The sequence below is a fragment of the Excalfactoria chinensis genome, chromosome 6, assembly GCF_039878825.1.
Source record: "Excalfactoria chinensis isolate bCotChi1 chromosome 6, bCotChi1.hap2, whole genome shotgun sequence".
Taxonomy (NCBI): domain Eukaryota; kingdom Metazoa; phylum Chordata; class Aves; order Galliformes; family Phasianidae; genus Excalfactoria; species Excalfactoria chinensis.
Genome location: NC_092830.1, coordinates 30077555 through 30090073, shown reverse-complemented (window position 1 = coordinate 30090073; position 12519 = coordinate 30077555). Strand labels below are relative to the sequence as shown.

General features: G+C 40.8%; 1 protein-coding gene across 23 annotated transcripts in view; it reads right to left on the bottom strand.

Annotated features, from left to right (window-relative positions):
- TCF7L2 (transcription factor 7 like 2) overlaps positions 1 to 12519 on the bottom strand; it is a 172390-nt gene that overhangs the window by 10528 nt on the left and 149343 nt on the right. For 12 of the 23 annotated variants that reach the window (XM_072339897.1, XM_072339903.1, XM_072339906.1 and 9 more), the window contains 4 exons: positions 11995 to 12081; positions 6030 to 6170; positions 5021 to 5180; positions 4126 to 4233 (listed from right to left, as the gene is read on the bottom strand). In XM_072339897.1, coding sequence (XP_072195998.1) covers positions 4126 to 4233; positions 5021 to 5180; positions 6030 to 6170; positions 11995 to 12081 — 496 coding nt within the window. The remainder of the gene's footprint in view (positions 1 to 4125; positions 4234 to 5020; positions 5181 to 6029; positions 6171 to 11994; positions 12082 to 12519) is intronic. The other 11 variants (XM_072339902.1, XM_072339887.1, XM_072339891.1 and 8 more) reach the window with 1 other exon arrangement.

Sequence of the window (12519 nt, the reverse complement as noted above, 5' to 3'; positions counted from 1 at the left end):
GCAATATTCTGCCAAACTGTGTCTCTCCAAAATATTGCCCAGTAAAATGATGTGATTTGTCACTGTTTCTGTCTGAAAAGGAATAGAAGAGGCCCTGGAAGCAGGAGCTGGCTGGTTCTGTTTGCCACCAGCAGAGAGGGAGATGACACAGTCAAGAGAACCAGCTCGAGTTCTGTGGAAACCCAACAATCATTTTCTGAGTTATAAAGTGATAAGGATGGCCCAAAAGAGAAAAGCATTTTTCAAAGAAAACTCTTCTAACACTGAACTACAGACTGCAGAGCAGCACAAAAAGACCATTGCAAAATGACATGAGTTTGGGTGGTTTTTTTTTTTTTTGTTTTGTTTTCATAGCTCATCAGATACAGAAAGCAACAACTTCTGGGTCTGCAACATCAACTGTGACCAGCACAGAGATCCCTGCTTTTGAAGGCTGTGGTAGAGCTAAGAGAAGTTGGTGAAAAGAGACCAGACCAGCAGTCCCTTGTGGTCAGGAAGGAACAAACATGGCTTGGAAGAAGGAATCTCACAGTACTCTTGAAGGACTGGATGTATCTGTGGGGAGGCCAAGAGCTTCTCCCACATGGCAGACTACTCTTTCTCAGTAAGTTGGTCTGGTTCCCAGCTACATGGTTAGGATTGGCTTCAGCTTGGCATATCTAGTGTAACGTTTGGCATGCTCACTATCACGCGTTCCCTGGAATGTATCAGCAAGAAATTCCCCCAATATGAATGCTGGGTTTTGATCTGTTGGTGTGGTGTTCCTTCTCCCCGGCAGCCAGCTGTCTGGCATGGGGTTCTGTACTCGTTCCCCCTTGCTTGTAAACTGCCACCCTGCTGTCCAGGCTGTCACAAGCACAGTCTTGTTTAAGGAAACTTTCCTGTGATGGAAAAAGCAGCGTGCAGTCAATTTTAAAGGGCTTTTAAGTGATGCGCACGTAATCTTACAGTCTGAATGCTGCCGTGTAAACATCTCAGACACCTTCCGAGGTCATTTGGGGGGATATGGAAAATAGTTGCCCTAAGTCAGTTGCCACAGCACCCATTTGTCTAACATGATGAGAAGACAAGACAGACAAGCACTGCTCATAAAACTCCCTGAGAATACAACAGGGAAAACACGGTATCCCGAAGCCCACGTACAAGACAGAAATACAAAAGGCTCAGACTGCTCCATCTGCATTGATCTCATTTGACAGTAACTCTGTGAAAGCCAGTGAAATTATCCTAGCTTTACAATGTAACTGAAACCAGCCAATTGCCTAAGGACCATAAGCATGAATTTTATTTAATCTGGCCAACTTGATTAATTTTTCAGTGCATTTGAGAACTGAAGGGCTATTCCAACTTGAGACCTCGCTGCTTTTTCTCTTGATGGCCAGCCAGAACAAAGGTCAGGAGTCATCAGCCCCTTACAAACTCTTCAAGCCAAGTACTGAAGTACTATAACCTCTCTGGGGAGCAATCTATTTAAAATGACTGATATACAGAAACATCAGCCATGGACCAGGAATTTCTGGTTCCTTTTCAACACAAGCCCTGAAAACTTTTCTAACAAAGAGCTGAAAAAGGTCCCACTAACTTCTTTTTTGTTCTTTGCGAATGTTATGGGGAAAATCTATCTTGATTATTCATTCAACTTCTGCAGAAGATAATGTGTAGCTACATTCACTACATGGACTTAAGGAAATAATTATGACAACAGTACTTCAAGTACTCAGCAGAAGATGGTTTTGTCTTTGCCTCAGACTGTCCTCCTAAGACAGGAACAGTCTGTAACATTTTCATCACCATCCTATACAAATCCCAAGGCTTCAAGTAAATGTGGATGTACGTACTGGCTAAACATTTTGGCAGCTCTCTCTACAGAGCCAAACCAACATAGGTTTTGACAGGACTGCAGAGTTCTTTGGTTCTAATTTTCTAGACAACCAGCAGGCGAGGTGACTAGACCCTTACACATTTCTGAGTCCAGCACTCGGCACCACTTAACATCTTATATTAGATCGCAGAAAGAGCGGATGTGTCTTGTGACACCAGCAAGCCACAGGGGATTCGCTGAATCCTCTTCTCTTATTTAAGAGCAGTTGAAAGCTGTGTTTCTTGCACGTACTGCTGCTGTTTCTGAAGAGTTGGGCTACATCTGGCCCCATTCTTGTGCCTGATGTGAAAATGCCTTAATGATTTAACTGTCTCAAGCACCCCAAACATGCTCCTGCTCTAGATAAGGGAAGGACTTGAGACCCTAAAAGAGGAAAAATAAATAAATCCTGCCAATGATTCAGCTGTGTGATGCAAAGCTCCTGTGCTCTCCTCAAGCAGGAAGGTTCCCCCTGAAGGTCACTTGGGGGTACAGCATCAAGCTGCTGGGAAACTGCCAGCTTTCTCATCCTGTCCTTTTTAGCTGAAGAAGAAAGGGTTTCTCATTGCTCACATGGTGAGGACAAAAGTAAAGGTCCTAAATGCTGAAGGCTTTGTATATGCCCATCCATTGGTGGCACAGTCACTGTGCAGAGCGAGCATTGCCAAAGCCTCAGCTGAGCCTACACTCGCTTTTGAACACCCAAGATGACAATACTGTGCGGTGCTGAGGAACTACCTTAAGCCTACAGCCTGACAGACTCAGGCCAAACTATGCTGAAAAGAAAGGGAGAATGTTGTTAGCAGGAGCAGTGCTGAGCAGTTAAAGAGATTTCCTCTGCCTCTGAGGAGCGCACAGGGCTACACCGTCAGCAATGAACAAAGGAAGGAGTGAGGGAGAGTCCAACAGAAAGAAAAGATGATCAAGAAAGAACATAAGGATTTCAAAAACTGCCCATAAGTAAATGTAGCTAAATAAGTGAGCATGTGTCTACTGCTGAAACAGTGGGAGAGTGTAGAGAGCTGCTGCTGCTATAGGCTGTACTGAAGACTGTGACCTCATTTTTTCACCCATACATCTGGAAGCACAAATGCTCTAAGAACATTGCCATACACAAAGCACACACGTTACACGACTGAGGCAAAACATGGTATTAATGGCAAACTAGCCAGAGATGATGGCAATGATTCACGAGACAGACTTAAAAAACAACAAAAAAAAGTGTGTAGCACTACACATAACTAACATTAATCTTACACGTGCTAATCCCCAAACTTGCATGGAAGTCTACTTGGAAGGTTGGGAGCAAGGCTTATTTTAAAACCAGATACCTTCAAAGTTTTAGGTGGTTTATATTTTAATTTTAATAATCAAGATTCCATTATAATCCTATAATCCAATCTACAAATCTGCCAAAAATTTGTGGATTTAGGCTTGTAAGCACTTAGTACCAGATGCATCACTTATTCTTCATGGAAGAAGGGGCTATATACTACTAGTAAGTGGTTACAACAACTGATCTTACATTTTTAACAGAAAATTCTATTGCTTTTAGCTACAAACAGGCTTTCTGGAAGGCGGAGAGGAGATTCAAGCTTAATAACATTCCATGAACTGATAACAAACTCCAAAATACTCTTCAAAAACTGATGAGAGGAAAAAATAATAACACGGCCACAAAAAAGCAGAACATAATCGGAATACACAAGAGTAGAGCGTGGAATAATTCATTTAACCCCACTTGAGAGTAAGACTTTCAAACAAGTCACGCTTTTGGTTTTGCCAGTCCTTCTCTGAAGCTAGGATAAGTCATTCTTCCACTTTCCACTATACTCTCACACAGATAAGCACAAGACACTAATTATTATATTTTTGGTGGGAAGGAGAGGAGCCATACTAGGGGAATTTAATTATATGTATATATGTGTAAGACAAAATTTAAAATGAACGGCAAGCCAATAGCATCTCCAGATGCTGGCAAAAGTGAAGGCAAGAGTTTCTTCACAGATCTCTACTGCCATGCCCCAATTCTAACCTTTTACTAGTCCCAGCCAGGAAGCCTCTTCCATGTGGAGGGCTGTGAATTATCCCCAATAGTTTTAGTATCGCAGAGGGAAGCGTCCGTTGTTGTTACCAGATTGGGATCCTGAGGCACGCTTTCCAAGTAGTGCTTGTGTGCAATGTGTGGTCGTAGTTCAGCAGGTCACAAATACATTTCTACAAGCTCTACTACTAAAAAAATTTCCACCTACATAGGAACCTACATAGTTATCCCGTGCGGACCAGCCCGGGTACAGCTGCATATGAAGCTGTCGTTCCTTTCTTGCCAGTTCATAGTATTTCGCTTGTTCTTCTCTGGATAACGCATGCCACTGAAGTGAAGAAAAGAGAGAAATGAGAAAACACAGGTGTTTTTTTAAAGCGTGCTAACAGCAGAGTAGATTATTTATATATAAACACAGCTAAAGATGATTTTCATAAAAAACTTGATAAAAACAGATGATCTGGCACAGAGACATTCATATTTTATTTATAATGCCAGATTGCAACTCCAGCTAACTCAGCTGAGTCAAAACTAATCGTTTATGTTTGCTCAGCCCCTTCATTTTCCTGATGAGAGAGAATTAAGAAAACTAAACAAAGCCAGAGGAGAGGATCCAGAAGCTGAAGCACATCTTCTGTGTTAGTCACAGATTTACAGTGGTTCTCCCCCTCCCACCCCTATTAGCATCTCTCCCAGATCACACGCCTCCTAATACTTGGACCATACTTCCCAAAGGCCTCCTCCTTCCTCACTTGCTTTTCTGACCATTTCTAAGACAAAATAAGAAAACTGAGATTTTTCCATATGCCAGTCAAGAAAATAACATTGAAATAATACTGCTGTTAATTAACTCTCCCCACATATGTGCCCCACCAGCAGAAATGTCTGAAAAAAAAAAAAAAAAAAAAAAACAAAAAAAAAAAACCCAAACCAAACTAAACAAAAAAAATACAAGGCCTTTGATTTAGTTGAATTATACGAACATAGAATACTTCCCTATCCAGTATGGAAACTGAAGGAAAACACACCAATTCAGGACACAACTCCTTCTCTCATCAAGTAGTCTGACTCTTACCAAAGTCAGCCCCTGCTTGTGGTTCTCTCCTGTCACCTACCCTTCGACCGAGGATTTGGTTGATGGCTGCGCTCTCTTTCAATGTGCATTCTGCTACAACTTTTGCTCTCATTTCCTTCATATACAACATAAATGCATTAAGAGGTTTCTTTATGTGTGGCTTCTTTTTCTCTTCTTCTTTTTTGGAGTCCTGATGTTTTCTGAAGGGTAAAGATACAACAGACAAAAACCTCACAGTGAGAACTCTTGTGAATTTATTAAATTAATCCCCTCAATCCCTTAACATTAATCCTCAGAAATTAGTCTCTAGAAAGAGGAACAGAAGGTTCTCTAGAGTCCTTGCCCTGGCTGCTGCATTAGAACAGTTTTAACAGCATTATAAAAAAAACCTGTCTCATGTTTATGTAATATCACCAAGTATATCCTCAGCCCCTAGAATAACCTCAGAGAGACATGGACAACCAAGCCCAGAAAATGGGTTCTTAGTTCATGGGGAGGGCTTGTGAGCATGATGGTAGAGGAAATAATTACATCCCAACATCAGTGGGAACTGAAATGCTGTCTCTCTGGTACACTAATGAAATGAAACGCAAGAAGTTACAGACATGCAAGGGACAGAGATAGGGGACTGCTCTCTTGGTTCGAACCTAAACCCAATATCAGCTCTCTCTGCGCCTATCTGTAAGCCGCTCATGCTCAAATTTATCTTCTCCTGTTGTGTATCTGGTATCTCATGGCTTCAAAGTAGGCACGGAATGACAGGAAAACTGTCAAAAAGCTTTATTTTTTATTAAAAAAAAATCCATTTTCTTGTTAAAAATGGGAAGAAATTCATACCTAATTGTCACAGAAAGTCTGCAAGCATTATTTCCATGTACTTGGATAGTTAAAATCCATTCAACTCAATCAGACAAAACAAAAAGGGGAAAAGCAATCTAAGAATATTTTACAGCAAAAACATTCCCACAAACCCAAGGGTTTTTAAAGCTACACATGCAAAGGTGATACTTTGTGGGTGATGAAAACAACACAATAAAGCAAAAACTTACGAGCTATGGAGTGAGCCGACGTCACTCTGGGAAGATTCTTGTTTGACTGTTGGTGTGACTATGGCCGGATGAGGAATTCCAGTTGTATGTAAACTATGGTGTGGCGGGACCATGTGTGGAGGAAACCTAGAGGAGAGAAAGCTGTGTAAATCGTCAGAATAAAAATGAATGAATGGGGAGGGATGTGTACACACATTAAAAAAAAAAAAAAAAAGGCATATAACAAGCACATGACAGCTAGACAAAGCATATGAAAGCTGGCAGCATTAATTAGCAATAAATTAAACATAATGACTCTTCTAATGTCATTAAAGCCAAGCTTCCCCTTCATTATCATTACTGACATGAGACATCATGATTTTTAACATCTTTAACAAAAGGCAAATTCAACTGGATGAACTTGGATGAAAGTGGAATTTCAGCTACCTGCAAAAAATCCACCAGTCCATTTCTTTACTAAGAAAAGATCTGTGGCAACCAAGGAATCAATTTTTGTAGCTCTGAATCATGTTGTGAATTTGGGATGACATCTTTTGTTGCATATTGACAGCAAAATAAAATATTAATGCCAACACAATCTAGATGCATTTTTGATAATCCTTATAGAAGCCTCATTAAGTACATTTTGTTGATGGAGCAAAAGAAAATATTTATTTGTGTCTAATAAATCTTTGAGACATACTGCTATAACAGAAGGCTGGAAGAGTGTAGAATTAAGTCAGTTTTGATATGTTAAGGTAACCCAGTAAGGCTTAAATTCAAGTAAAATAACAGTCTCTCTAAAGAGAAAAAATATTGTCAGCTTTGTGGTCAAATAAATGGATAGCGCCCAGTCCTGCAACTGGATACAGAGGGATGTGCAACCTTTCTGCACAATTCTAATTGCTGGAATGAGCACAGCAGAAACATACCACTACTATTCAGATTTTTTTAACTGAAATTAATAAATTTCTCAAAAGCATTACTAAGTTATCGTTCCTCATTTATCTCAAAAAGGCTTTGCAGTGAATAAGGAAAGCACAATATGACTGAGCTTCTGCCAATGAAGACACCCATTGAAGTCAATAGGCTTCTAGGGGTTGGGATCTAACCTAAAATTTTGACTTAAAAATGTCTTCTCACAAAAAGTTAATGGCTAAATGGATCTGGCAAACTGGAAGTTCTTTTTCCTTGTGAATTCCTGGACATATCTCAGATTTTGACCTGTCTTGGTCCAAATAAAGTACCCTGAAAATATGGGAAGTTCAAAGACATAAATCATTATTTCGTCCATTGCTGACATATGATTATTTCCTAGCTAACAGGGTTTAAGATAAAGTTGATATACTCCAATTAAACAGACTGTGTACAATTATCAGAAATATATTGGGTTTTCTTTGTATTTTCTTCTCTCTTAGAAATTTCATTACTGAGCTTGAAATCCATAAACTTGCCTAGACATTCTCTATATTCAGAAAATGACACAGAAGTACTTTCATAAACAAGAGGTATTGTCTACTGTGAGCTCTGCGCATTTTTGTCTACCAGCTGGTAGTACTCAAGATCATTAGACAGAAGAATTTTATCTTTGAAGGCAGTGGTGGGAAGAGCGGGGACTGACAGGGAGAATGTGAAATTGTTCAGACTACAGAGAATTGCAGCTCCTACAAACAAAGATGTGGAGAAAAAGAAAGGAGAAGAGTGTGATGGCAATGGAGGAGGAGAATGCTAGCAAAACGGTCATTCCTCTTTGTGTTTCTACTTTTGCTCAAGACACATGGACACAAGTCTCCAAGTAGATTGTCAAAATGCTTTCACAGCTCCCTGGAAGAAGTAGCTGAGGTAGAATTGAAAGTCTGGGGAAATGCATTGGTACATGACAGGTTATAACAGAAGGGAAAGGTGAGCATGCAAAGAGACCAATGGACAGGTCTTCTGCCATGGCACTGCCCCACCATCACCAAGACAAAAAGTGGGCCTTTATACTGCTTTCTTCTGCTCTCAGTGATAGCTCACAGACAGAAGGGTATGAGAGTGGGCCTGAACAGGGTCAGACTCACTGCTGTGGAAGGGCTATGAAGTGTCACAAAAGACCAATTGCAAGTGGAGTTAGTGGGGACAAAAGGTGGTGGCAGTTAAGTTCTGAATGGGTCTCCAGTGATAACTGGGTCATGGACTTGCTTCCTGAATGTAGATCTGATCAAAAATTTAAAAACACTGAAAAAATGAACACTGCCTACATGTTGGGTTGTTGTATCATCAGGATCTTCAAAGGAAGGTAATTCAACAAAATAGACGAGTTTATTCTACTGGTTTATTTTCAGTGAAGACTTAAGTACCTACAGCTAATCAAAAATTGAGGAGGGTGAGAAAATCTGCTTAAATTGTAACTTTTCCCCAAATTATGGGAGAAATGCTTTCCCACTTGCCATTTAGAAAAAAAGAGTGCTGGTTGGAAGAGTGACTAGCTGGGGAGGGAGAGGGGGAGTCTCCTATGCACATAAGTTGTGTTGAACGAAATGATAAAACCTCCCCTGACCTCTGCCAGGCTGAGACTGCACCCAGTGAACTCTACACTTCAGAGACATGGCCACCTTACTGAGCAGGCAGCTAGAGCTCAGCAGTCATTTTGGGATAGCGGTTTTTCCAAAGGGAATTTTGTGTTCATCATCAGTGACCATTTATTACTGCACTCTGAAAATGCTTCTGTCCTGACACAGTGCTTCCTGTCGGACCTGGACACTCCTTTCTAGGTATGGGGCCGTACAAATGTGCTCCAAAACCCAAAGTAAATCACACCACCTCATGGACTCCAGTGAGCAGGGAATTAGACTCAAAATCCAAATGCCTACTGATTTCCATGTAGACTTCTAGTCACACAGAAATAAGAAAGGGGCAAAGCGTTAATTTTTAAGTTCCTGGCTGCACTCCAACTTCAGTAATTGCATTCAGCAAAAGTCAGTTTCCTCTGAAATTTCAATTACAACAGGTATTTTCCACTGCCACCACTTAACTGCTGTTCAGAGTTTGTATGGCATAATTCTGTTCAATTATTTCCTGATTTCCCCCCACATCAGCTGTTTTTTCACAATAGGGCCACTGTTTGCCCATCAGTCAGTTAACCCTGCCTCAATTTGCATTATGGGCATATTATAGAGGGGTAATGAAGGATCAGAAGATGTTTTAAGTATGTTGAATGCATAAGAAGTGAGTGTATGTTGTTACAAGAGGAGAAAAGAGTTGTAAGTGGTTAAAGCAACCTGAAGACACTACCTTAATAGTTTAAATCATTTATTAAAATCACTATTAGTCACCCATTAACCTTTTATAAACTATTCATAAGCACACTAACTAATGAACTGTAATTACTTAGCTTTGGGAATATTCCGGGCTAGGAAGCATTATATGCTCCAAAGGTCTACATCATAGCATAGGCAAATAAGGGAATTCCTTTGAAAGAAAGGCTCAGGAAAGCTATGGATAAGGTCCCTGAGAATAGAGTAGTGAGGCTGGGGTCTGCTCTCTCATCACACACTTAGGCTTTGCCAGAGGGCAGGTCTGTGGATAGGCACAAGCAGCCAGGGCATGCCAGCCTCATTGCTCAGGCAAGCCAGTGACTCAGGGCAAGGACTGTCCCACTGCCCAGCACAGTTGCTCCAGCTGATACTGCAGGTGTGAGGAAACATGTATGAGAGCATGGTCTGCCCAGAGGGTGTTCCCATCTAGGGGAAACCAAGAGAGAAGTTTCTGGGCTGAAACAAAGGATAAACATCTTAAATCTATTCATCATCCTGTGTGTGTGCCTGAGCTTCTGTGTGTATGGGCACATGTCAAGAGACAAAAGGAAAGGCTGTGTGCATACACACACCCCTCACCTTTGCCTAAGACATCCCCCTGTATTTTTTTTCTCCAGACAAGTATTCCATGAATTGCAATAAACACCCTAAAAATTCTAAGCAGCTCATTATACACCACCGTCTCCTTTTATGGCTCCAAGCCAGAATATAATGATGAGTCTTAACTTGTTAAGGACAACTAATTTTTTGTTCCTGGCTGTCTCAGGGGCTTCTCTCTTACTCACTCTCACTTTACTTCACTGTTGACATGTTTCTGTTAACTGGATGTCATCTGCCTGCCTTGATTTTATGCACAAGCAGTGGGATGCATTTTTCTGTGCAACAATTCTGCTTTGAGTTGCATTAGATTTGTCATTATTCTCTCATTTTCCCCTTGCACTTGTAACATTTCATCTATTCCTGCCTTATTTTTTGAGCCACGGTGCACCCACATTATGGTTTATACATGATCTTGCTCCCTTTGAAGCCGGCAGATTTCAGAGCCAGCCCTCGTCAGGAGAAGTGCCTGCTACCAATTTAGCAGGCTGAGGGCCCCGAGCTCCAACAACTCAATCTAAAGGGGGTCACAGGGTGGCACAAGCGAGTGTCAGCAAGTGCTGTTTAATTGCCAATCTAGGCTTCTCCATGGTGTTTAAAGTATAATGACCCATCACTTAATTCTGAGAAGTCCTGGCCCTGCTGCTGAATGGAATGAATATCAAAGGATGTGCTAGAACAGGGCAAGGAGCCTACATTTCCTATAACTGCCATAAGTATAATAGACCTCTACTTCTGTCGTCCCATTACCACAATAATGTATTTAATTTGCTGTGTACTCTTTTTAACTAGATACCTTTCATAAAGCCTATCTTGGGAATATAGCCTGCCCCCTCCCACAGCTCCCCCCTCCCCCAAATGACTAGCCTCTCTAATAATAATTAAACTAAAATCAAGCTCTACTTTGCCTCACACCATGCCTGCAAGTCTTTTATAGATATTAAAAAAGATTAAACAGAGGGAAGGAATTATTGTTTAAATTTGCAGTTTTCTTTCCAACACAGAATTTTTTTCTTCCCTCCTCTGGGTCCATTAATTTTTATTTCTTTTTTTTTTTAAGTTGTTTTTTTCTAGTCGTCTTTTTCTACTTGCTGGAGCAATGTGACCAAATCTGAATTTTTGCTTTTACTCTACTTATCTAAAGCACACAGCACAGTATTTCCCCTTTCGATCACTCAGAGCTTTACTTACAGGTTTCCACTGCTTAAGAAGGTGTGCTTTTCTCCCCCATCCCCTAATCTTCTCCTCCTTAAATCCTCTATATGCCAGCCTTTACATATTAGGCTGCAGAGATGTAGAGGAAGGGACAGAGAAGGGAAGGGACGTGGAACCTTGCTATGTAATGCATGCTAATTTAATTATGTGTCATCATCAAAATGGATTAGCTGTTTCAGCCCATCAGGAAAGTCTAAACCTCCACCGATTTAATTAACCAGACTGAAAATCAGATGAACAGAAAATAAAACTATCATTAGGAGCAATTAGTGATTACTTAAAGATAGTGCTGCCAACCAGTTTGTAAATAAAACTAGCAGCCCCTGGAAAATTAGATGGAATTAATTGGAAGTAGGGAGGGGGAGAAACATATACTTCTAAAGCTTTAGAGGGTCAGGCAGGCCCTTTTATGTTGACTGGCAGTGTTTGGAGATTTGGTAAGGAAAACACAGCGCAATAACCCTCCTCCTAACCCTGTTTGCAGAGCAGTCCCCCTCTCCACAGCCTCCCTTCTTGCACACAGGGTGCTGGGTTGATGGCCACTGAGAAAGCAGTAATGTCACGACTTCTCCTCCTTGCTTTTTAAAAAACCCTTTTTCTCAGCTTTTTCATTTAGTTAGCTTTTACAGATGACTTTCCACTACTCCATCTCTCTCTCAAAAACAAATTCTCAAAGCCCAGTGAGAGCACTAAAATACCCTATTCCCATGAAATTTGAAGATGCTGCTCATGCTCTCCTCCTCTATCCTTCCAAAACACAAAAGTTTAACTAATGTGCTTTCAGGAATATGTTTCCTAGATGAAATGCTCTCCTTTAGAGAAGGTGGCAGGAGGAGTTACGCTTGCTCTCAACTCAGGACCTCAGTATTTGAACTCACCTTGACATGGAAGCATTGACGGTCAAAGCTGTTGGGTAAGGGTGGCGGAAACCCCCTGTCGTGATTGGGTACACTGGCTGACCTTGCCTGGCAAAAGGAAGGGAAAGAGAGAATGAGAGGAAGAAAAAAGGTTTAAAAAAAACAAAAAACAAAAACAACAAAAAACTTCTCTCTGCGCAGTAAGCTTTATTCTCATTTGATCAGAACAAAAATCTTGGGGATTGTACAGCAAGGATCAAAGGAAAGAAACACAGAACAATTTGAATGCCATAAATCTGATAGGAATGGCTAATTAAATTTTATAACCTCTGCTTATGTCAATAGAGACCCTCTCCCCAAGCTGAAACTAGGTGTTTTGTTGTAATAATTAAAGGCGAAGTCTCGCTTGCTTTAATGGAGCCATCACACTAATTGAGGGCTACACATCCAAAGGAAAACAATAATGAATGTAAATTTATACCAAAATAAAGTACAGTGAATCAAAGGACTTCAGTTGCGCTTTGGGCCTCTTTCGGTATTTAGATC